This window comes from Molothrus aeneus, chromosome 9 (assembly GCF_037042795.1).
Source record: "Molothrus aeneus isolate 106 chromosome 9, BPBGC_Maene_1.0, whole genome shotgun sequence".
In the NCBI taxonomy this organism is placed as follows: domain Eukaryota; kingdom Metazoa; phylum Chordata; class Aves; order Passeriformes; family Icteridae; genus Molothrus; species Molothrus aeneus.
Window position 1 is genome coordinate 15,087,005 of NC_089654.1, and position 24,417 is coordinate 15,111,421.

General features: G+C 39.8%; 1 protein-coding gene across 1 annotated transcript in view; it reads left to right on the forward strand.

The window, feature by feature from the left end:
* The window catches only part of HS2ST1 (heparan sulfate 2-O-sulfotransferase 1), a 79,075-nt gene extending 66,785 nt beyond the window's left edge, over positions 1-12,290 (forward strand). Inside the window, exons 4-7 of the mRNA XM_066555327.1 lie at positions 1,348-1,486; positions 4,872-4,969; positions 6,038-6,195; positions 7,633-12,290. Coding sequence (XP_066411424.1) covers positions 1,348-1,486; positions 4,872-4,969; positions 6,038-6,195; positions 7,633-7,859 — 622 coding nt within the window. The 3' untranslated portion in view covers positions 7,860-12,290. The remainder of the gene's footprint in view (positions 1-1,347; positions 1,487-4,871; positions 4,970-6,037; positions 6,196-7,632) is intronic.
* Positions 12,291-24,417: the final 12,127 nt, after the last annotated feature.

The following is a 24,417-nucleotide window of genomic DNA, read 5'->3' on the forward strand; positions in this document are numbered from 1 at the left end:
GTTCAAAGCCTGGACTTTGCATCAGAATAGTTGAAATATTCACCCCTCTCTCCTCTGCAGACTGTGGGAAGTCACAGCTGGCATGCAGAGAGATGTCAGCAGTTCTGCCTTAGAGTGCTCCAGCCTCAGTCATTGGTACTCTACTGGCAGCACTGGAGAATCAAGTGCTCTTTCTGTAGCCTTTAACAATTTCTCTGTCTGTAGCGCTTGTTTTTGGCAAAAGCAATGCCTATTAATTGTTTTTTTTCTAACTTCCTCCTTTCTTCTACTTTTGCTACACTTCTGTTCTTCAGCTTTTCAACTTAACATTCCTCATATGCACAGTATCTGGTAGTAAAATTTGCCCCTTTAGAAATCATGGTACTGCATCTTAAAACTGTGAGTTCTCTGTTTTAGCCAAGCTAGGCATGAATGGCCCTCTTTTGATGGAGAACACTTTCCCAGTTTGCATAGGAACAGAAGAGAACTTTTTTTCCAGCTTCTAGCTTTACTTCAGGGCACTTGACACACTTGCAATTTCCACTGTGATATAAACTCTTTAATATTTGGATACCATAATAATTTGCCACAGAATATCTCGAATGGAAAAGAAAACTGAGAAATGTATTGTAAAAGCTGACTTGAGCATAGATCATTGAAAGGTAGCATTTGCACAAAACAGTTTGGTGGTTTAAATTTTTCTCCTGTGTCGTATGAGCTTACCACCTCATTTCATCAGGCTTCTGTTTGTAGTGGAGTGCATCAAAATCTGCTTAGGGTAAATGTCTATGGAAAAATTTAATATCTTTAGATAGAAAAGTTAATATGGTTACAGATACTATCTTAGACTTATATTTAATAAGCATAGCTGAATGCATTCAACCCAGGCTATGGATGGGCTCTGAGCCCTGTCTTCCTGCTATTAGAGTTAATGTCTCTGACAGCTGGAGACCTGCCAGGAAAACCACTCACAGCATTGCAAAGCCCAGTTCACAAGGGCCAGAACTCCATATCAAACTTCCTTGTACTTATTATAAACATGAATGTGGCTGCTAAACTAGTTAAGGCATTTCTAGAGTCAAGATGGTTGTGTAAACATTTTTAGTATCTATTTATGTGACAATATATCTGTTTTGTTTCTTTAATAATAAACCCTTAAAATCATCATCTTAGGCAGACTGAAATTGAACTTACTTTCCCATCCATGTAGTGCACTGGGTATGAGATAAAGTGATCATTAAGCTTCCTCTCAAGTGTCATGTGTTCTGTGTATGGATTTCAGTTGTAGCAATAAAGACAGGCTTTTACATATTAGATGAGAAGCTTTGACTTGTCCTTTGAAAGATGTTTTTTCCTCTTTTACTTTAGATTTGGTGTTAAAAAGAAACCAATTTACATAAATGTCATAAGAGACCCTATAGAACGCCTAGTTTCTTACTATTACTTTCTGCGCTTTGGAGATGATTACAGACCAGGGCTACGGAGGCGAAAGCAGGGGGATAAAAAGGTAAAGTACACCTAATAATATATGCTGAACTTACTAAAATCAATGTGAAGACAATTTTAAAAATACCCTGATCAAAGCCAAATTGTTATTTTATCAGCCTTGGTGATAGTGATGGCTTTGTAAGCTATATTCTCCATTTCCTGTCCATACTGGAGCAGAGCATGACATTAGTAGGTTCTCTGTACCCTTATAACTTCACTGTATGTTGCAATTTGTTAAAAAATTAAATAAAATAGGTTTTTAAATTGTTATTAGGTATCCAGAATTATAATTACCAGATTAGGTTTATCCTCCTGTGTAAGAAGGCTACATCTTTTCTTGTTGAAAATATGTTGAGACATATTTTTTCAGCAAAAGCTGTAGAACTGCTGATGCTTTGGCTTTGTTGATTATTTTCATATAATTAGCGACCCAATTTATTCTATTTTTTAAAAATGTAAACACTGCAATATCTTTTTGGAAACTGTGGAGTCTGACACATAAATTTCTGTACTTCTTGCGTCTTAGGTGGCTGTAGACAAGTTCAGGTTAGCACATTCAAACATTGACTACTGATACAGTTTCAGGATGGCAACGTCATTTAGGCTCCATAATGGATTTGCTTCAGAAAGAATCTGTACATCCACTGTCATGGTTTGCAGTATGACCTTTCTGGGCATGTTGGTTTCGATTTTTCTTATACTGGGAAGAAAAGCAGTGTATAAAATACATGAGTATGGTTTACAAAATTGTAGCTTGAATAGTGTGGAATCCTATAAAATGTAATGAACTTTTGTACTTTACAGAGTCAAAGACTTTATACATTTTCAGTGGTTATATTTTCTTAAGCTGATGCTGTTTTTCTGTAATGTTGACAATTTAGTGTAGTGCTGTGTGAGTACCAAGAGACATTGAAAAAACAAGCAAAAGTCACACAAAATATACAGCTTAGTCTATAAACACCATAACAACTAATGATTGTGAATAATCATTTTGTGTGCTGTCCACATCTAAATAGTGCTTTTTAAATATTTGGAGCAAACCATTCCTCTTTTTTTTCCAGCTGGGAACTAAATGGTCCTCTGTTATTTAGGCTTTAGCGCCATCTTCAGTTACTGCATTTCAGTTTGTCCAGGTATCCTGAAGCACAGCAGCATAGGAAGAGAAAAGCTTCAAGAATAAACTGAAATTAAGATTAAAAATTGTCATTATAGAACTGGCTAAACAGATGAACAGGTGATGTGATATGATATCATAAGGGCATTTTAAAAAAAGTGAGATAGGATCTCATCTTTTGTAGCCTGTCTTCCTCTTTCCTGCTTGAGATCAGTCACTTGGAAAGCTGAGCATGCTGCTAAGTCTGAGCTGTTTCTAGGACATAAAACTTACTAAAAAGAGTAAAATTTAAGTGTTTGTTTTAATTTTGAATTATAATCCAAACAACGTGGTTAGGTAGACACTGGGAAACATGCCAAAAATCCTTAGTGTTGCTGCTTGGTAGACTGCACTGTAAGCTTTGATTTGCTGGGAAAAAGGTCATATGCATTTCTGTTTATAATGCTTGCAATGCATTGGGTTATTAATTTGATGTTTTTCTATTGAAGGGGCTTTTTACATTTCATCACTACAATACCACTTTCTTTTGTTTGAGAGACTTTGTTGTTGTACAGACTTAAAATGTTCTGTAAGCATTTCAAGTTCATTTGAAGTGAAATTGATTTACTGTATCAAGCTTCTGGCTTCTTTCATGTAAATCAGGTAGTACTATTTTTCCGAAGTGTCTCTGGGGAACTGTCCATATATAGATGATGTAAATTTTGCATACATTAGTTATAAAATTTAGCTTAAAATTAAGCTCAAAAATGGATTGAGCCAATTGCAGTGTCTTTATTCTAGTATGTGTTACAGTAGATTAATGAAAAGCTCTAGAGTTGAAAAGTGGGGAAGATCAGAAATTACTTCTAGTGAAACTCAATTGTTCCTTTATTAGTGGGAAGGAATCTCAATGTATTTTATACTCTGGCCCCTCCTAGTCCATACCATGGCATCTATATAGAAGAATTCTAAACTTGGTTGTTTTCTGTACCCTGTGCTTCCAGTCATAGTTAGCTTGGCTCCAAATGCAGAGTCTGTAGAGGCAAGTGTTTCTTATAATAAATCTCTGGATGGAGCAGCCAAGGTAGGTGCATAAGAGGAAGTGTGGAAGGAAGTCTGTCCTATTTCAGCTTACTTAGAAAATGGCTTGCTTCCTCTTGCTTATTAACTGTAAAATAACCTGCAGGTATAAGCAAAGAAATCTTTCTTTGCATAGATGCCAGTTCATTTTTAGTATAAACATTCATAATTTAGGAGGTGCATTTAACAATAGATCAGTGCAGATTTTCCCTAGAGAACTATGCTAGGAAAAGCATACCAATGTCTTGTTTTCCCACTTAAGCTGCATTTTTATCTATGATGTGTGACATGTACAAGCTATTCTAAACTCAGAGTTCGATGTGAACCAAGGCACCATAGTTTACTCCCTGCTTTGGCATAGTATCAATAATTTTTTCAGATTATCTCATAAACTTCACCTCAAAATAAAAGCAAATCATGTTGTCCTTTTTCTTAACCCCAAATAATTACACAAATGTGTTTTTACATAGTTGCTTTGAACAGAAACTTGTAATTATACTGAAGAAGCAATCTAAAAAGTTGTCCATGGGATCTATTATTTTTTAATATATCCTAGATACAGGCCTTATATCGTGATTAGAAGTATCACAAGTGCTTCCTTTATGGTGACACAGTAAAGCATTTACAAATTCCCTGCCATGCTAATGGAGTTCCTATTGTAACTGTGTTACTGCAGTTGAAACTCTGTTACTACAGCAGTGTATCCACATCAAGAGCAATATTGTATGGAATATTCTGTGAACAACTTCTTTTCAGTTCTTCTGATTGCCAAAACAAAATTAGCCTTTGAAATGGCAATTATTTCTCATTATTCAATGTAATAGAAGCTTGTTTAATCTAAAAGACAAAATGCACAATGTTTATGTTAAAAAAGACCCAGCTGTTGCAGGATCACACAATTCCTCATGGCATTTGATGCTGTATCTTTAGTGACTTCTTTTATAGGGGAAAATAATTATACCAACAGTTATTGACTATTTTTGCTAGTTTTGACAAATAGCCTTTGCTAAAGTTATATCAAAGGTATATCAATGTATCAGGTAAGATCAATTGTTCATTACTTGTAACCATAAAGGACTGTCCAAGTACTGTTTAGCTGAGATAGTAGATCATCCTGATAACACTGTGAAAGCAAGGCTTGACATTTTTTCTAAAACATCATATATGTGTTTGAGATGTTAGATACATAGATGAGATTTTAAAGCTCAGCTCAATTTTGTCTTTGTTCCAGACCTTTGATGAATGTGTGGCAGCTGGAGGTTCCGACTGTGCTCCAGAGAAACTTTGGCTTCAAATTCCATTCTTCTGTGGCCACAGCTCAGAATGCTGGTAGGGAGATGAATGTAGCTTGTTCATCAAGTACATCAGTGCTGAAATCTAAACTTTAACAAATTTCAATATGTAGTCCAGTTGATAAAAGTGTGAGGGACTGAACAGAGTGAAGCAGTGGATACTTGAGTGTTTTCTGTTAAAGATGGATTTACTGAAACAGTTTTGCACTTCTTTAAACTAGCAGTATGTTACAATACTGTATCAGCAGTGCTTTGAGGGAAAACATGTTTTCAATTTTAAAAATCATTTTTGCAGATTTAAAGTCTTGACATTTTTCTGTTATGTCAGACTACAGAATCCTTCTTTTGGAATGGATATATTTTAGTTCAAGCTCCCAAAGTTCCTGGGGAATACACAATAATTGAGATCAGGATAAATTTATCGTCTTTTTAAATGTTTACCAGATATCCAGTAGTCAATGCTACTTAGCAGAAACTGAAACAAAAGCAAATTGTGTCCATCTGTCAATGCAAAATATTTTATAATAATGGCAAAGACTTTAAAAAACTCTTAAGCAAAAAAACCCAAAAAAAACCCCATAGAGTTTTTGAAAGATTGAGTGATAGCAAGGGCAATTATTTGTCAAAGGTTTTGTTCATTCAAACATAAGCAAAGTAAATGGCCACTTGGGAGCTCCTCTTTCAGTGCCTGTTGTTCATACCTGTCTACTCTCTGGCCATGTGGAGAAGCAGAGAAAGAAAGAAGATGCAAAAGGGAAGGTATGCTCTTGCCAGATTTCTGGTATCTAATGTGAAAGTAGAGACAGAGTATTAATATTGAGACAGTGTAAATCCCCAAAAAATTGCTTGAATAGAGGCATTAATCATATACACACACACACTGGATATTTTTGTTTAGACTATTTTATAAGTAGAGGAGTCACATTTTTAGGTGAGAACACAAATGAGAGGAACTGCAAAGGGAAATGAAGTTAGCAATAGTTATAACTTGGAATAAGTCTTGCCTTTCCTATACAAATGTCCTGTTGTGAAGTAATCTCCATCTAGGGACTGAGGATTGTTGGCTGACATTGGAACTTGATATAATTGTTCTCTGTCATTTTAGGAATGTGGGAAGCAGATGGGCTTTGGAACAAGCCAAATACAATCTGATTAATGAATACTTCCTAGTGGGAGTTACTGAAGAGCTTGAAGACTTTATCATGTTATTGGAGGCAGCTCTGCCCCGGTTCTTCAGGGGTGCCACAGAACTGTACCGGACAGGTATTAAAATAGTTGATTCATGGAGTTTTCAACCACTTTCTGCCTTTTTTAGTGTAAATTGTTTAGATCTAGGTGAATAGTTTGAGTCTCTGCCAGGTTTGCCTCTCAGCTGGATGATGCTCCTATATAAGAAACAAACTCCTTTTCAAAGATTCTCAGTTCTTTCTTTCTTTCTCTCTCTCTTTCTCTCTCTTTCTCTCAGGGGTGATGCTAGCCCAAGTATCTTTCTGCCTCACACAAATGATAAATATTTAAGGCTGGGGTAAAGGTAGATGTGTAGGTATACTGCATGTAACATTGTGATATGTTTGTAACAGAATATTTTTTTTAAAGTTTTACAGTGGCTTCAGCTTTTTAAAGTAGCTGATGTGGCAGATTTCCATTTCCTCAGAAGCCCTGTGCTCAATGCAGCCTGGTTGGCTGAGCAATAAAGCCTGAGGGATGCAGAGACCGAAGTAGATTTTATCTTCCTGCACTCCTAGCTACAAGAAGTAGCTCAGTTTCTAGGAGCTGGCCATGCAATTTATGATGAAGAGAAGATCTATCTTAGCAGGGCTCCTTGCTGCAAATAGAGGGAGAAAAGGATCTGATGTACAGAGCCTGGATATGTAGTATTAACAAGTTAATTAGAAAGCAACAGCACTCCTTGGGGAAAATCTGGTCGTCATTTTGGTCATCTTTGTCTGAGAAACTCTGCAACAGGGATATGGCTTATGTATAATTTATGATAAGACTATAGTATCCTATTTAGATGGGAGAATAATGGTTTAAATGCTATTAGTAGAGATTATATTTTGATTAGAAATAGACAATTGAAGTCATGTGAAAACAAGATTTTTTTCTCTTTTATGGAGAGCTACAGAGAGCTACACCAGAACAGGGAGGTTTTTGGTAGTCTGAGTTGAATATAACCTTCCCTGGAGGTATTTAAAAGATGTGTAGATGTGGCACTTGGGGACATGGCTGACTGGGACTTGGCAATGTTAGGTTTGTGGTTGGACTCAATGACCTTAAATGTCTTTTCCAACATAAATGTTTCTATGATTCTATGAAAGAAGTCTCTGCAGTTTCTAAAATTCTTAACATTTGATACCAGATTAGCATATAAATAATTAATTTTGAAAGACCAGTTTTGCTCCAGGTCCATTATATGGAGTAATCTTACTCCTTAAATGAATGTTCCTTCCCTGGGTTTATTAGAGCAAACAGGAAGAATTGAAAGAATGGATGCAAAATTCATAAACATTGAGTGAGAGAGGCTGCAGGTTTCCAACTCTGCATGTTGTGTTAATAAATTTTGGATTAAAGCCTGCTTCTTCTAATGCAGTTTATCAACACACTGAGAATATAAAACCTCTGTAAATAACAAAAGGACTGTAAACATTTTTTGAGCACGTGAACTTGAAAGTGAAGCTATTGCTTTCATTTTGCATTTAGGAAAGAAGTCGCATCTTAGGAAAACAACTGAGAAAAAACTTCCCACAAAAGAAACTATTGCCAAGCTACAGCAGTCTGAAATCTGGAAAATGGAGAATGAGTTCTATGAATTTGCACTGGAGCAATTTCAGTTTGTCAGAGCACATGCAGTTCGGGAAAAAGATGGAGAATTGTATATTCTGGCTCAAAACTTTTTCTATGAAAAGATTTACCCTAAATCAAACTAAGAATGCTATACTATTAGATTTATGGACCTAAATCTTTGGCCACATCATCATCTTAGTCCTCAACCATGGAAACTAGATTGCTTGTAGACCTCCAAGACATTTCTTTATACAGGAAAAGTGGGTTGTGGATCACCTCCAGGGCTTTGGATATAGCTGTGTTGGTAATCCAGAAGCAAAGGCTTCATTTCTTTTATCTAACTAATATTTTCAGTGGGAGTCAATATCCTTAACCTGAAGAAATCTACAATGTAATTTGGAGCAATTAAAACACGGCAGTCCTATTTGAAAATGTAAACAATCAAAAAACCACTTCTATTGATGCTCTTTTTAATTTTCAGAGCAATTTATTTTCATTTATACTTCTGTGAAGAGGAAATCATTTTTCCCCAGCTTTCAACATGGAAATTTTGGTTGTATACAGTATGAGTAGTCCTAATAACTGGTTGACATCTGTGCTTTGTTTTAGTGAATCATGTCACATGATATTAATTGGGATGGTTAATCATGTTCTGCTGAGAAATGCTGCTGCTGGAATTGCCCATATTTATATATGTGGTTTTATTAAAAAATTACAACTACTCATTGGTGTTAAAAATGTCGTTTTCACATTAATATTGTAAAAAGTTAAAGAATCAGCAGTGGGGATTTTGTTGGGGGTTTTTTTGGATTGGTTTTTTTTTTTTTGATCACCACCACCACTGGCTGAGGTTGGGAAAACTACAAAGAAATTTGGTATTGTCTGCAGTTCTAGTTGATCCTTACACAATGGTATAAAAATTGTAAATTCAGTAAGTTTCTCCATGGATTCTTTGTAATAATTGTAAACTGAGGTATTGGTGAATCCATATTATGACTCTACTAGTGAGCTGTGGTATGGCTAGGGTTTTCCTACTACTTCAATACTTTTATCTGTAGAATATTTTTACTGAGGTGCTTTATAATGTGTTTTAAAGCATTGCATTTACAAAAGGAGTAAAATGCTGTAAATACTGCTTATTTTATGTATTTGGACCAAAAGGTTTAAAGTAATTAGTTTAAAGTGGGGTTTTTTGCACTGGTTCTGTTATGTGTGAAGTGAAAAACATCACATCTACTTCCTGGTTGAGTTAACTGTTGGACATTGCTGAAATGCACTTCAGTGACCTCTCTGACTTCAATACCAGAATGTTTTCCAGGGATTTTCTTTTCAGAAAAGCAGTCTTCATCCTTTTATTAGGGTAAGAGAACAAGAAGAAAATTGTCATATGCAGTCTGGTTGGGAAAGGTGCAGTGAACTTGATAGACATAATTGTATTTATGTAACTGCCTTACGTGACTGTTGTGAATTTGTGAGTTGCAATTATTAAGAATGTGAAACACCTGGCAAATGAAGTAAATTGAAATTTGAGAACAGATGTTTGGGGCCACTGCATTATAGCAAATGGCCATGGAGCACTGCAAGAATTTTTCCTATTGAATTTTCTTAAAGATATGACTACACAGCTTCCACCTGCCTTTTCTTAAAAGTGCTTTTCACAAGATTTGATTGGGAAGGCACTGAGGAGACAAAGAAAGGAATGGTGGGAAAGGTTTAAATTCTTAAGGTATGATACTGAAGGTTTAGTTTAAAATTACCAAGTGGAGTTTCTTTAACCAGCTTGCTCTTGTAATGAAAACAAAGGAAATGGAAAATGGTCTGTGAACTGGATGTCTGCAGCCAAAAGCAACAGCCCAGTTACAGAGAGGATAATGAGAGACTATCAAGTACATCTTGCAGTTTCTTTGTTTTCTTAGATTTTTCCCTTCTGATTTTAAAAATAGATCTCTCTTTGTTCTTCCCAAATAATCAGGGAAGTTCCTTCTCGTAAGTCACCATTTATATAGCATGAACCATGCATAAGACTTCCTGTTCTTGTTCTTGTCTGTTGACATAATAATAATAATGCCAACATCTTTGGATATAGGATGTGTTAGGTCACACATGAAGACATGTTTCCTAGCTAATGAAAGGAACTGAGGAGTCATACACAAAAAGTAGTTAATGGAGATCTAAAAGTTTTAACTGAAAAGCAGACACCTTTTTTAAAAGTAAAATAAATATCTATAGTCCCAGGAAAGAGCTCAGTGATAGTTTTATGTTAGATTTTTTACTATGTTATTCTAATTCAGATTAGTTTATCTTCTTGAATCTCCTTCAGAATTTTCAGCAGAGCACCTCTAAGAGAGCTGATGAGCTTGCTAAGAGAAAATGCAAAATATTCATCTAAGTAGGTATGTACAATTGCTTCTCTATTGACCAGAAAACAATAGACAAAACTTCTACTGATTTCAGTAGGGTCTACAGAAACTTCTTCTATTCTGTAAGCAGTTTTGAAAGTTATGTTGCTTTTTTTTCCTTCCAGGATTTAGAATTTCTTAATTACGAGTCTCCAATAACAAAACCAATAGAACAATGCAATTTTTTTTACTTTTAAAAGAGCAATATATTTTTCATAGTTCATGTAAGATAACACATTTTATTTAATCAGCTATAATTTCCTGTTCTTTGCTGTGAACTGTGATGGTTGAGACAAACAAGAATTTTAGGAACGTTTTTAGAAATGCTAACAACAGTTGGAGTGGTACTGATTTCAGGTATACTCAGAAAATGTGATCATCTGTAGAACACACAAGGACTGCAGACAAGACTATCTGCTTTTATATCTATTAAGGACAACTGTGAACTTAGAATAATTTGAATTTACAACTATCAAATTGGATTTCCTAAAAGACAGTTTAGGAAAAGGAGCTTTACAGATTTTTTAATAATCTGTTCTACTTGTTTTCTGTTTAGAAACAGGAACAATCCAAGTTGTTGCCATTAAAAATATTTGATGGTATATAAATATTATTTATTTCATGTATTTTCCCTTAATGACTCATAGAGGAAAGCAGCAATATGTGAAGTTTTGTTTTTGCAGGTTGTATGGTCAGTAAACTATTATGCAGCCTCCTGAACACAGATCTTTATAGTGGAGTCACTGTACTCTCTGTAGAGGAGTGAGATTGGCTTTTCGCAGGGCTGAGTTCATTTGAAAGGTGCTGAAACGCTCATATATCTACATATAGTTGAGAGTAGATTTTGTGACACTGTTGTGTACTTTCTGTACAAAAGTGCCACCCAGATTTTGTGCACAACTCTAGCCCTGTTGAAACTCCTGATGTCAGCCCGAGGCACGAGGTCCTGCTGTGCAGGTGACTACACAGCCCTGCCCACAGCATGCTTGGGGCACTTGTGATACTCTGGGCAGTGCTGGCAGGAGAGCAACAGTGCTTTTAGCTCCTTCCCTTAATAATTCTGCAGCCACACAACAAGAATTTCACTTTTATTTTCTTAGGGCATCTATAAGCAGACCCAAGGCTAGGATGCAGAATGTCCTCTGTGCACATTCCTGCTTGTTCTGGGTGGATTTTCTAGCAATCTCTCTTTTATTGGTATGCTGATTATGGCTTCATTTTCAAACACACATTAAAATGTATAGCTATACAATGTAGGATGTGGAGAACCAGCCCACCCTGATCATTTGAAATGCCTTTTCTGGGTATTTAGGTTTTCTGAAGATACCTAGCTATTTTTACATTACCGGAATAAACTTTTGCTTATTGATGATCTCAGAGTAATTCTATCTTATACTGGGAAAAATTCAGTTTTTTTTTTACACTTCTGTTAAAATTTTCCATTAAGCTTACCTGGCTTAATGTGTATATGTATACTTAAAGGTGTATGTGACAAAAAGGTGTGTGGATGATACTGTCTGAGCTGTGCTGCTTAAGCAGTCAGTGGAAAAGCCTGATTCAAGTGCACTGCCAATCTAGCTCTTCAAAGTTAGAGCATATTTTATGACTACTAGAGATTGAACTTAAAGAAAGTTTAAGGCTGCTTAGTTGGATGGATGCTTCCTTTACTGTAAGCCTATGCAACTGTGTAACCTTTGCAGCAGTATTTATAGAAAGAGCCTCTCTTCTTGAGACTTACCTGGAGCATAATTATAAATGTTTGTACACTTGTACTGTCTGATACTTACATCAGCAGCTTTCCATAGCTTCTGCAAAAGAGACAGGTTTGTGAGCATTTCTAAAGCAGTACTGAATGTAATTTTGAAAAACATGGATTGTGCTTCATGACCTTTTTATTTTTAAACACACACACACAGCTAAACACACAGCTAAATAGTGCCTTTTTTCCTCACAATCCATGTTGAAGATGCTTGCTCCCACTCACCCTCCGTAAATTGATTCATTTGTGCAATACTATTCCAACTTGAAACAATTTTGTCACGGCTATTTGTTTGAGAAATAATCTCCATTTTCCCTCACTGTGCTGCCAGCTTTCTGTTGTTTAAGTGTTTCAGTTGATTACCTAATGCAAATGCTATAAAATAAAATACCCATTGGGAAGGGGAAAGAAAAGAAGTCTGGTGTCCTGTCTTAATATTTGCATGTCACATTCACATGGAATGCTTTTTTTCTGGAGCATGTTGTTATACAGTATTGTGAACTTCGTTAGCAGCTATTGTGATTTTGGAGGGGAGAGACAAGCTGGAGTGTAGCTCTTCTGTAATAATTTCATACAGCTATAACCAAATATATTTAGAGGCCCTCAGAACTTGCATGGGCTTTGTGACCAGATAGGTTTTAAGTTTGTAGGAGTTATACACTGTGCTTGAAAGTGTCAGTGAAAAGTTCTTGATATTAAAGCCAAGATTTGTAAGAACAGAAAACTGGCATTAAAACAGAGGATTTATACCTTTGTGCTTCCCTGCCTGAGGAAACTAATGACCAACCAATTGCCATGGTATGGGAACAGCCTCAGTTACTGCAGTGCTGAGAGTGGTGTAAGAACTTGAGTAGACTAGAAATGTCATTTGCATTTGTAAGCAAGGACTTAGAACAAGAAAATACAGTGAGCATGGGTATGCTGCTGTTTATGATTTCTGAGGCATACTGTAACCACTGCCCTATAAACATCCCTGGCTGTGTGTGCTAAGGAGCTGAACATCATCTGACCCTGCCAAGGGGTCAGGAGTTAATGCAGGAGTTCCTAAGTATGTAGTTATCAGCCTTGACGACTAAAAACCATCATGGAATTATTCCGCAACTTCCACTCGAGGATTTTGATGGCTTTACATCTCCCTTTTGTCACAGGAGCAAGGAAAAAATAGATTTTTCCTTGCTCCTGTGAATGGAAGTGATAGGTGTAATTGTGCACAGGAAACAAAGTCTCTGCTTTTATCAGCTGGGGAAAGTGGAGGAAAAAAATGCCTATTTAGAGGACTTCCTAAGGTCACTGTACCTGTTTCTGAAATGATGTAGTAAAATAGAATGACAGCCAAAATAAGTTGCAATACAACAAAAAGCTGTATTTAAAATGACAGTAGCTCCTCCTCTGAAAGACAGAATTACTAGTGTATGTGGTAGGTACTGGTTGAACCATTTTTAACTGATGCTGCCATTTGCCCATGTAATTAATCTCAGCAGTTGGAATTCATGGGAGGGGAGCAATAGAAGGGAAAGGTGGTTTTTGTTCCAACCATTTTTTTTTTCAGATCCTGTATTTTCATTTTATTTATTGTTTGCATCTTGCAATTGATTTCAATATAATTTCCTTACTTTTTAATAAAATAAAAAAGTTGCTAGTGAATGTCAAAGCACTACCCAGATGTTTTCTTCAAGCACATGTCCCCTGCTATGACCTCCTCCCCCAGCTTCATTACCACATAACACAGATGTGGTAACTTTCAATAAGAGCTAATTTAAAGGACTAATAATTTTCTTTATTAAAAAAAAAAACTCTACAAAGAACACCTGTGGCCTAAAAATGAAGGCTTTGAGACCTTTAACCTTGTTATAATAACCAACTGCATCCTCATAAAAATGGAAAATACTGTGATAAACATTCTCTGCCCCTTTCCTGCACACTTACAAGGCTGATCCTGAATCCGTTCTCACATTTGCTACACACAGACATTAACCTTTTGTAATAAATATGACTGTCAAAATAATTGCACAGAGAATAATCTTCCTATTGAAAAAAAAAGTTAAAATTGGGAACAAAATAGGTTAAAATGGTGATTCATGGGAATTGTGGTTATAGTTCAAGTATACAGGTATTGCATTCCTCTGATGTTTTAAGAAATAATTCACTTCTATGCTGTATACATGTATGTGTTATTTCAAACACAGTTTCATTATTTACCAATAATGAAAAACCTTGTTCTGTTTTGAAAGAGAAACATACCTAATTTGGTATGATAATTTGAATGCTCTAACTCTACCAGAACTCTGAGTTTGATGCAGCAGTTACTGGAAAATATTATAAGCTGTCTCTTTACCAAAAAAAGAGAAAAGCTAGTGTAGAGAATAATGGCCTAGAGGGCCTAAAGGCACTATTACAGTCTTGACAATTATTGATTGCTGTTTTTAGCACAGAATAGAATTTGGAATCCTTAATCTCCTTTATTTAGAATTTAATAACTTTAAAAATGTTGTATGGCTTGGAGAATTGGCAAGAGGAGAAGGAATGCTAGAGACTTGTGCAGTTACAGGCTGGCTTTGTGAAGACTGCCTCACAGCAGTGTGTAACAATGGGTGTAAATATGGACAAACATCATGCAAAGCAGTTGATATGGAAGGAGGGGTGTATTTACGTCTGCAAAGACAGTCTGTAAAGAACAGAGGAAAGTACAGGCAGAAATATAAACCACTATATATTGCAGTAATTGCTTAAATTAACAGCTATGATAGCTGTCTCTGGCCTAATTATCTGCTTTGGATCTTCAGTGCCTTCTCCTGACTGAATTAATAAACTTAAAGCTGCAGCCATCGAGGCTGCTGCTATTATAAGCAAGGCCTGTACACCACCAAATGAAATGTCTCCTATTTATAGCCCAGACCATATACCTACTTCCCACACTGCTCCAATACTAATGACAGCTAAGCTATGGATCTGGAAAAGTAAATTACATTGACTGGTAGCCTCATGTGCTCTGCATCTGAGGTCTTTGCTTCTTGAAGATAAAATAATAATTGCATGATAGAAGTCAAATCCGTAAAATCTGGGAGAAAGCAACTTAATGTTCAGATTATGTGGAGCAAAAATGCTGCACTTTTTTTTGGTGTCCATTCAGAGTGAGTTCACTGGCTCAGGCAGATTCCAACAAGACATCTGTTAATACTAAAGGCTACTTCAGAGAGATGGTTAGAAACATGAGTTTTACTGTCAGCAAAAATGGCTGTAAATGTTTTCCACAAAAGTTTTCAACAAGGTTTTTAAAGGGTTTTTTTGTAAGGCAAACAGGGAGTTTTCCCCTTAAAACAGAGCAAAACAGGAACGTGTCAGTGCCCTCCCCACACTAGCAAACATTCTTTGTCAGTGTCCTTTTATTTTTTTACCCCCTAGTGTGTGGAAAAATATGTATGAGTGTATGACATCTGTGTTCAGTCTGTCCCTTTTCTCAGCTGGCTCTATGAGATAGTGTGCTAGTTTTTGTTCCTCCACAAGTCTTCCAAAGGACAAGTCTTATCTTGCAGGTATTGTTGTGGGACATGAGATCACACCCCAGTATGGAGTTTATCAAACTCGGTGTTTACTCAGGGTCACCTTTGAGAGCCTGGTGGCAGTGGAGGTCCCTGTCCTGTGTGTGGGGGCAGCACTGGTGTGTTGTGCTGCATTAGCTCGTGTGTGCTGCTGACAGCACCTAGGACAGTTTGCATGCGTCTACCCCATGTATCTGGCAAGGATACTTCACCCAGGGGGGATATTTTTTCTTTTTTTAAACTTTGTGCAGGAAAAGTGCCTGACAGGATGAGAATTAGGCTGCAATCAACAGGTTTTATTGAGCAAAGCTTTGCAGTAAGCTTATGTCTATCTTTGGTTCTATACTGTGTCTTCCCCAACTCACCCAACCAAGAAAGTTCAAGAAAAATGAAGAGTGAATTACAAGGCCAAAGGCAGCTTTTGAAGACAAGGTTGAAAACCTTGTAAGTAGTCAGAGGCACAGGCAGATGCATGAATGTGCTTTCAAAACCCAGCTTCTTTGTGTCTCTCAGCATCTGAGTACAGCTGGGGCTGTGCTCAATTCAGGTACCTAGGAAACAAGTTTAAAAGAGCTTTCTGCAATTAAAGATCCTAATGTTAAAGCTTGTTGCTACTTTGACAACGTTTTCCAAGGCAATTGTGTACCTTGTGACTGAGAGAGGAGGGAGAAACCCTGATGTCATCATGGTTTATCCTGTATGTTCACAGATGATTGTTCAAATTAATTGCATCATTTCATGTCTGATTTGTGTGTGGTAATTTAAACTCTCTTGTCCTTTATCATAGGCATGAAAAAGATGTGTTTAAAATCCAAAATAGACTCTCTCCCATGCCAATCTCATTTTGTTTATCCAAATTCAAATCATGATTGAAGACTGTAAGTCTTCCTGTCCAGTTGCAAAGGTACTGCAGAAGAATAGGAAATGGGGATCTGGGTACCACAGCTATACTGGATGTTCTAAAATTTCTTCAAGTCTGTGATACTCCATAACTAAAAGCAATGCAAGCTAAATGTTGTGATACTTGACAGTATTTGTCAATTTTTCAAGTGTGGAGCCTGACTTTAGCTATTTATGTTAACATGTAGTTAAGTAATAAATTGTTCATGGGTTGTTTTCTTTCAGGTTGAGCAAGTATTGTAACTTTCTAGGAAAGCATAATACCTAGTTTTGTGACAAGGTATTCAAATTTCAACACTCTGGCATCTGAGTTTGTAATTGTTGACTTTATTCTTCTAAAACCAGCCAGAAAATTGGTTTCTGTTGTTTCATGCCTTGTTGTGAAAATACATACATACATTTCTAACAATTTTTTAAAAAATCATTTCCTCTTCATATTCTCTTCTGTAATCACATCTGCAAGAAAAATGTGAGTTAGAAACATTAATCATTTGGGAGCCTTGTGTCTAAGTCTTTGAAGACAAAGTGCTGCTTCTGCTGACTGTAGACTTTTTTGCCCAGGGTGGTTTCCTCTTTCCATATAAATCAAAAAACCCCATACAGCTGTTCTTCCCAAATCATGTGGGGGCAGGGGGAACCCTCAAGGAATAAATAGCTGGTTTTCATGTGATGTTGCTACCACAAAAAACAGGCCACTAATAGAATCTTAAAGGATTTTTGAGAAACAAAGTTTAAGCAATGTAAATTAAAAACAAAGCCAAATTTTCACCCTGCCTAAAGCTGGTACAAATCCTTACCCACATCACTTCAAAATTGATAGGATTCCACTCTCTGAATGTCCTTTCAGATGAGGAGGGGTTTTAGTTTTAATTTCTTATGGTTCTGTGGATTGGTTTTTAGGCTTCATCCGCTGATGCATCAACTCTCAATAAATGCGTCAAATAATGAGATTTATTAGCATTTGTTGGCGTCTCTAATTCCTGTGAAGAATATCCAAGAGATGGTAAAAACTGACTGCTAGCTGAAGACTTGTCTGTTGAAAGGCAGGAGAAAGGTTAGTTGTGGGATATTGGTCTCAGGTTTTAGGAATTATGATTTTCCAGTCTTTTAGATGACGCAGAGCATAACTGAGAAGTTTAAGTAACTTCCCCACAGTTACTCATCAGAGACAGATGTTTCACCCTGCACGTGCAAAGCAAGTAGACAAACACAGGTGCCAGAGGTGAATTGCTGCATCTGGCACATCTCATCTTCCCACTCATCTCTGGGCACCTGTTAGCATCATCTGTCCAGCAGAGAGAAGTCCCTCCATCAGGTAAGCACTTTCTTTACCTATTTTGGGGCAGTATAGATGCTTGTTCTTTGTCGATCAATTAGATAAAGAGCTGTGTTAGTATTACTGCACAGAAATGTTTTTATTGGCACACAGTGCAGTCGTGCTGCAGATCCAAAGGAAGCCTGTGTTGGTCAGAGGTATTGCTGTGTGGCTGCCAGAATATCTGTTTATTACTGGGTGGTATTGAATAAAGTCCCCTTAACCTTTACAGTGTTTTGGTTAGAAAATCTGGTACTGTTGTCCTGTGTCAGAAGTAAGTACTGAAGCTCTGGTGGGTTTGCCTGTCTGAGAAGCTGCATCTTCTGATGGCTGCTGCTGCTGCCTGTGTGCAGCCTCTCCCAGCTACAGCATGGTTGGCTGGGGCCTGGGCAGGGCTGCCCTGTGGCTGGGGGGGGAATAGCTCCCTGGATTCCCCTCTCTGCTGCCAGCTGTCAGGTACAGCAGCCTGGAACAGTTTGGAGGAATGAAGACCTGGTGGGTCTGCCTGCTGAGCTGTTTTGATACTGATGTGTGCTGAGATAACAGCAAGATTGGGTTTTTCACTGCACTCCTAAGCCAAGAGTGTGGTATCTGCAAATATAGCACTGGTGTTGATATATGTGAATTGCCTCCAGGCAAGAACATTGTGGAGGAGCCAGGAATTCAGACCTCCTGAGCCCTGCACAGGCTGCTCCTGTCTTTTCGTTAATCTTCTTCCTGTAGAACTTTCTACCTTGGCATGACTAATGTTCCCAATTAATGTGTGCTAACCTCTAGCATTTTAATATAATAAAGTAATAATTTATGTCTTAATACGGAATTTAATTTTTGTACTTGCCTGTCATGTTTCAGGCACCATGAAGGGTCAAAAAACAGGTGTAGGTGTCAGGGGAGTGCTGCATTTGCAGCACTGCTCATGAGTTATGAATCAAACTTGCTGTTGTTGGCCGTATCAGGAAACAAGATATTGTTATTTGGGATACCAGAATTAATCCTAGGCTCTGAAGTGAGAAATAAAGCAACATACAACTATGTACTGAATGTTGCAGCTAGTTTGACTGATTTGGAAAAGAGTCAGAACAGGAAAAGCTGTCTGTGCTGGCAGCGTTAGTGGATTACAGAGCAGCAATTGCACCTGCTTTTCTCACCCCAGGTCTGATTCTTGCTTCTGAAGATTTGAAAAGAAATGTCACAATTACCTTCTTTGTTTGCCTGCTATATTAACCTCTTGTTTAAAAAACAATGAGAAAAAGATCAGAGAAGGTGATCTGATCCTTTTGGACAGCTGTAGCTGTTGGGAACAGTGGTGTGTCAGAGCCCTGTCTTGGGCTAGCCTTGTGGTGAAGTATGCAGCTGGTGGAAGGAATTGGGGAGACACAGAAAGCAGCATATTATATAGAACACTTTGTTCCCAGACTGACATCCTTCTTGTCCAAGCTCCATTAATATTTAACAGGGTAACAAGAGGTTATTTTACTTCATTTTGAAAAAGAAAGCAAGCATCTTTCCCTGCCCTAGCAAGGACTAGTCATACAAAATGAAAGCATGAGGATATTGGATTGAGATCATGCCAAAAAAACCTTTTCACTTTTCACTATACATTCAGGCCTGTGTCTAACTGAAAACAAGCCCAGGAGCACCTGTGCCCTTGCCATACAGTAATGCTGTCAAAAGGAATATTACTTCCCCTTCACTCCAAAGAAATACCAGTGGGCCATAAATACATGTCTATGCAAATTGAGGGGTAAAACATCATACCTGTTTTAGAGAGCAGATCTCCCAGGGCTTTTCATACTTGCAGGTCCACTGCACACTTTTTTGGAGCTCTAGGCAAGTAACAGATTTAAACTCTGCCTGACTATTTTGCAAAGGCCTCTGTAGCAACCTCCCCATCCCTGACTACCCACTCTGTGCTTTGGTGTTTGAAGGGGAGACCTGCTCTCATGGCCTCTGAAAACTCTCCCCATCTCCAGCAGGGCTGGGGGTAGGCACCCTTCACAGGGCAATAACTGCTTTAAAATGAACACATGTCTTTTTGCACTTGCTGCAATTATTTAGAAACCTTCTTGTCAGATGACCCATGTTAAGCCAAAGAGCATATTACTAGGGGTGTGCTAACAGCACCAGTGCACTAAACCACAACTGACAGCCTGACCCAGTACTGTGCTTTAAAAGGGCAGGGCCACAGCGTTGGAGTTGGAATTCTGCTTTAATTAGGCCATTACCTGACCTTCAAAGCTGTACTTTGTTTCTCCTCTGCAAGCTATGCTGGAGGAAGGGCTGCTGGAGAAGACAGGAAGAGCCCTATCTGATCGTTATCAGGAGCGGATGAAAGCCATGCATTGCCTTTTCCTTTTGACGTGTGCAATTAGTTTGGCTTGTGTGGAAGAAGCATGTCAAGGTAAATGGCCATCTCTGTCCTTCCCCCTGCTGATCCCTGGCAAGGTCCATCATGCAAAAAGCCATTCAATCACCTGTTGACAGTGGTATCCCTCTCATAAAACCTGATTATACACCATCATGAAGTACCTTTGCCCAGTGGTGGCCTGACACTACCATGGGCTGTTTTACAGGCTGAGTGCACTCCAGCTCTCCTCATAAAACTTTGTTTGAACCCATTTGTTTCTACATTTCTCTGTTCCCCTCCCCCTGCCCTTCAAAATAAGTTTTTCCATTTTTATGGGGATGGAAGAATCTTTGTGTCCAGGGCATGTGACATCTGTGGTGCTCACCGGGAACATGCTGCCATTACCCACACTTCTGAGCAATCCCCACCCTGCCAAGCCAGCGGAGTCCCATGGCTCTGCTGCCACCTTTGGCCTTCTTGTTGAAGGTATGTGTCTCCTGTGTTTGCCCTCCGTTGTCTTAGGCAGAGATCTGTGCTGATGCACTTACCTTTGGGAAACCAGTGAAATCAGTTCCTGCCAGGAACTGCTGCTGGCTGCCACCAGTGCTCAGTACCCATGGGACAGACCCTCCATGGCTGTGTGTTGCAGATGACTCTCACAAAAGGCAGAAGACCTGTTTCATGTTGGGGTTGGTTTTTTTCTAATAGGCATAAGAATTTATTTTCTTTTTAAAATTCAATTCACTAGATTTAAATAATGCTCTGCTTATGAGAAATGAAGTCCAAAGCAAAGAAATCCAATGCAAGTGCTGAGAGAGAGTTCACTTTTAATTCACCTCTTAGGCCAGTTGCAGCACGTTGCAGAGGGGTTATGCCAAGGAAAGGCATTAAGCTCATTCTGTATCCATATCTCAGAAGCATGTGCATGTGCCTTTCCACCACTGCTGAAGGGGTGGCCCCTTGCCGTGCCCAGCATGAGCCATGGTCACAAGTCTCCGGTCATACCCTCCATCTCACTGCAGATTTCCTGTGTGGTCACGGGAAAGTCATTTTGAACTCGTGCTATCTCCTTTGCTTTGACCAGAAGTGCTGCTAATCCTTTTCCTTCTTGTGAAGTTGACTGTGCATGAACACTGACTATGTGGCAGGCCAGTGGCTGCCAAAGCCATGTCTGTCCCAGGACTATGGGGATTCTATCTGTCCCTGTTTGGGTGCTGCACCTCAGCAGATGGTGATGATACCAGTGCTCCCCAGTGTCACTTAGGTCACAGTGGACAATATTTGAGAGAAAGGTGGGAGAAAAGCTTACTTGTTTAGTCACAGAGGCTTTGTTTCCTTCTTCAAGCAATATTCAAAGTGTGATGGAGTAGCAGTTGAGTTAATTAGGGGACAGAAATTAGATAATATGGAGGGATATTCAGAGATGGAAACAGCACTGGATTTTTACAGTACTACTATACAGTTAAAAGAAGTATTTAGCTCTGGTTTATAAAGGGAGAAAATGAGGCATGGCAAGATACAGTGGCTTCTTCAAGGTGTGACAGGAAATATTTTTGTTAGCACTAACATATGGAATGATTTGGCCAACAAATGACTGAAGTCCTGTGGTGCCAGAGAGCCCTGGAGGGTGGTGTCTGAGCAGGATGGGCCCCTGGCATCCCTGCTCAGAACCCCCCTCTCCCAACAGGGCCTTGGAGCCGGCCGGCCAAGGCTGCAGCAGCAGGAGCAGTGTCCGTGCTGAGCTGCAGCAGGAGCAGTGTCTGGGGCAGCAGCAGGAGCAGTGTCCGGGGCAGCAGCAGGAGCAGTGTCCGTGCTGAGCTGCAGCAGGAGCAATGTCTGTGCTGAGCTGCAGCAGGAGCAGTGTCCGGGGCAGCAGCAGGAGCAGTGTCCGGGGCAGCAGCAGGAGCAGTGTCCGTGCTGAGCTGCAGCAGGAGCAATGTCTGTGCTGAGCTGCAGCAGGAGCAGTGTCTGGGGCAGCAGCAGGAGCAGTGTCCGTGCTGAGCTGCAGCAGGAGCAGTGTCTGGGGCAGCAGCAGGAGCAGTGTCCGTGCTGAGCTGCAGCGGGGCAGTGTCCGGGGCAGCAGCAGGAGCAGTGTCCGTGTCCGTGCCGAGCTGCAGCGGGAGCTCGGGGCTGTGGGCACAGGCGGTGTGCAAAGCGGCTGCTGAGTGTGTGGGCGGCTGCTCGCCGTCCCCCTGCCCGGGTTAGGAGGTGGCAGATGCGGAGTTGCAGTGACATGGCTGGTAATGACAAATATCATTTGTGCTTTTTATCACTTTTATAATGAAAAAGCCCAGTCTTTAACCAGATGATGTTCTGAGATGAATCTGAGGACAGATAAACTAGCAGCTGCTGAATTCAATCTTGGTGAGGCTCTGAAGTGGTAGAACCGCCATCCCTGGAAACGTTCAAAAAGGTTTAGACCCTAAGGGCCTAACCATAACCCTAACTCTGACCCTAACCCTAACCCTAAGGGCCTAACCCCAATCCTGAGCCTAACCCCTTGCCCTAACCCTAAAGCGCCGCGAGATGGCGCCCGAGGAGCGGGCATGCCGCGCCGCCCCCGCCGCAGCTCCGCCGCCACAGCGCGGCCCTCAGGCGGCCTTCCCGCGCTCGGCCCGCCTTTGCAGGAAGGCGGGTGCTTGGGCTGGCTCATTTTAGTGCTAAATTGAGCCCAGTATTATAGTTTAATGAAGGGCTGCTTCAAGTTAAATAATGACCCCGGCATTGTATTTATATGAATGAAGAATTAACCTTAAAAGGTTGCCCTTCTCAGAAAATGGATTGCATGCTTGGCTCTCTCTATTGATTAGTTTAGGTATTTAAAGTGCTGCATTTTATCTCTCCGGCCTCCCGGTAAATTTGTCATGATGATACTTAAAGGAGCAAATTTACGTTGTTTATTTTCACAAACCTTTTTGGCATGTATCTGGGGCTTCTTATGGCACCTTTGAGCTATATAGTATTGTGTGAAGGAACAGTGATAACCCTTCTGCTTAAATAAGCGTGACAGTCTAACATCTCTGTTCAGCTGAAATGCCACTGAAAAGGATGCTGCAGTGTGAAATGTGTATTGCATTGCAGCTGATGGAGTGGGGTGAGCAATTCTGAGGAGGTTTTTCAAGAGGACTGGAGTCTTCCCATGTTCAATGACTGATGGGAGGGTTTGTCAGAAATTCTGTTCACTCCAAAAATTGAAGTTCATTTCCCCCTGGAGGCTGCCAGACAATGGGAGCCATCCTAATAAATTGCAAAGTACTTTAATATTGAATAGTGTTAGGGATTTTGAATGTGATGTGCAACTAAGCAAAAAGAGACAGGACACATGCATGCATTTCTGTATTACAGATTTCTGAGGAAATAATAGGATGATGTAAAGTTTTTAAGTTAAATATGGGCATCTGGTTTTCCTACAGAAAACCTTTTTAAATTTACTCCAAAAGTTATGGAGAAGTGGGAGGATTTTATGCTGTGCTGCTGAAAGTCGCTCCCCTGTGTACTGCTACGGGAAGCACCACTAGCTCTGGTTCTGCCCCCTGAGATGGGCTGTTTCCCCACTGGTGCTCAGGAAGCAGCCCAGCACTGCTTGTCCCGCATTCCTGTTTCTGGGGGATGGCTGAGTGCTAAGCTGTGGCTCATGTCCCCTGCAGGATGACCCCACGGATGCCTCCCATAGCAGTGGCACAGGGAATGTGGGTATGGGTGCCCCTTGTTGGAGAGCAGGAGGTTTGTGGCCCCTGTGGTGAGGCACAGCAGCATCTGCACTCCCCACACTGGACCAGGGTCCAGCCACTGCCATCTGCACTGCCCAGGGTGTGTGAGGGGCAGGCAGCCTCCACCAAGGCTCCTGTTCCCACAGCTGTCAGTCTCTAGCCTGCTCCTTCAGTTACTCTCTCTGGTTTCTCAAGTTTACAGATCTGCTTTTGGTCTCTGAGTGAGCGATTGCCACCCCTTTCCTAACCCCATATCCTGGCTGGCAGTAGGAATACGCAGACCACTTAAATTCCCCAAACAAAGTGGAAATGGAAAGTCTTGGGTTTAGTTGAAAAGAACAGCGAATTCTGCTTGCAATCTGTAATGCAATTAGTGTTATTTGACTTGGCAGCCGTCGGAGGGCCTGCGTGGGCTGTAGGCTGTGAGGGCCTGGAGTCAGGCTCCATCTAGGAAGAGGACTTTGGAGGAACTCTCAGTAATTTTTACATCTGAAGTCTCTCAGTGGTTTCTCTCCCCCATATCCTCTTCCCTCCACCCTCGGCATTCAGATACTGCAGCCAGTCCTTCTTTCCAGCTGGGAAGGGGTGAAGTTGGCTGGTCCTCCCGCTCTGCGCCCCACCAGCCCCCCCGTGTGTCTAGGTCCCCCTGCCCGGCCAAAGGAAAATAATTCTGGGTCAAAACTCACTGAGCCATCTGTGTTTCTGAGGCTAAATTATTTCTTACAAAGGAAA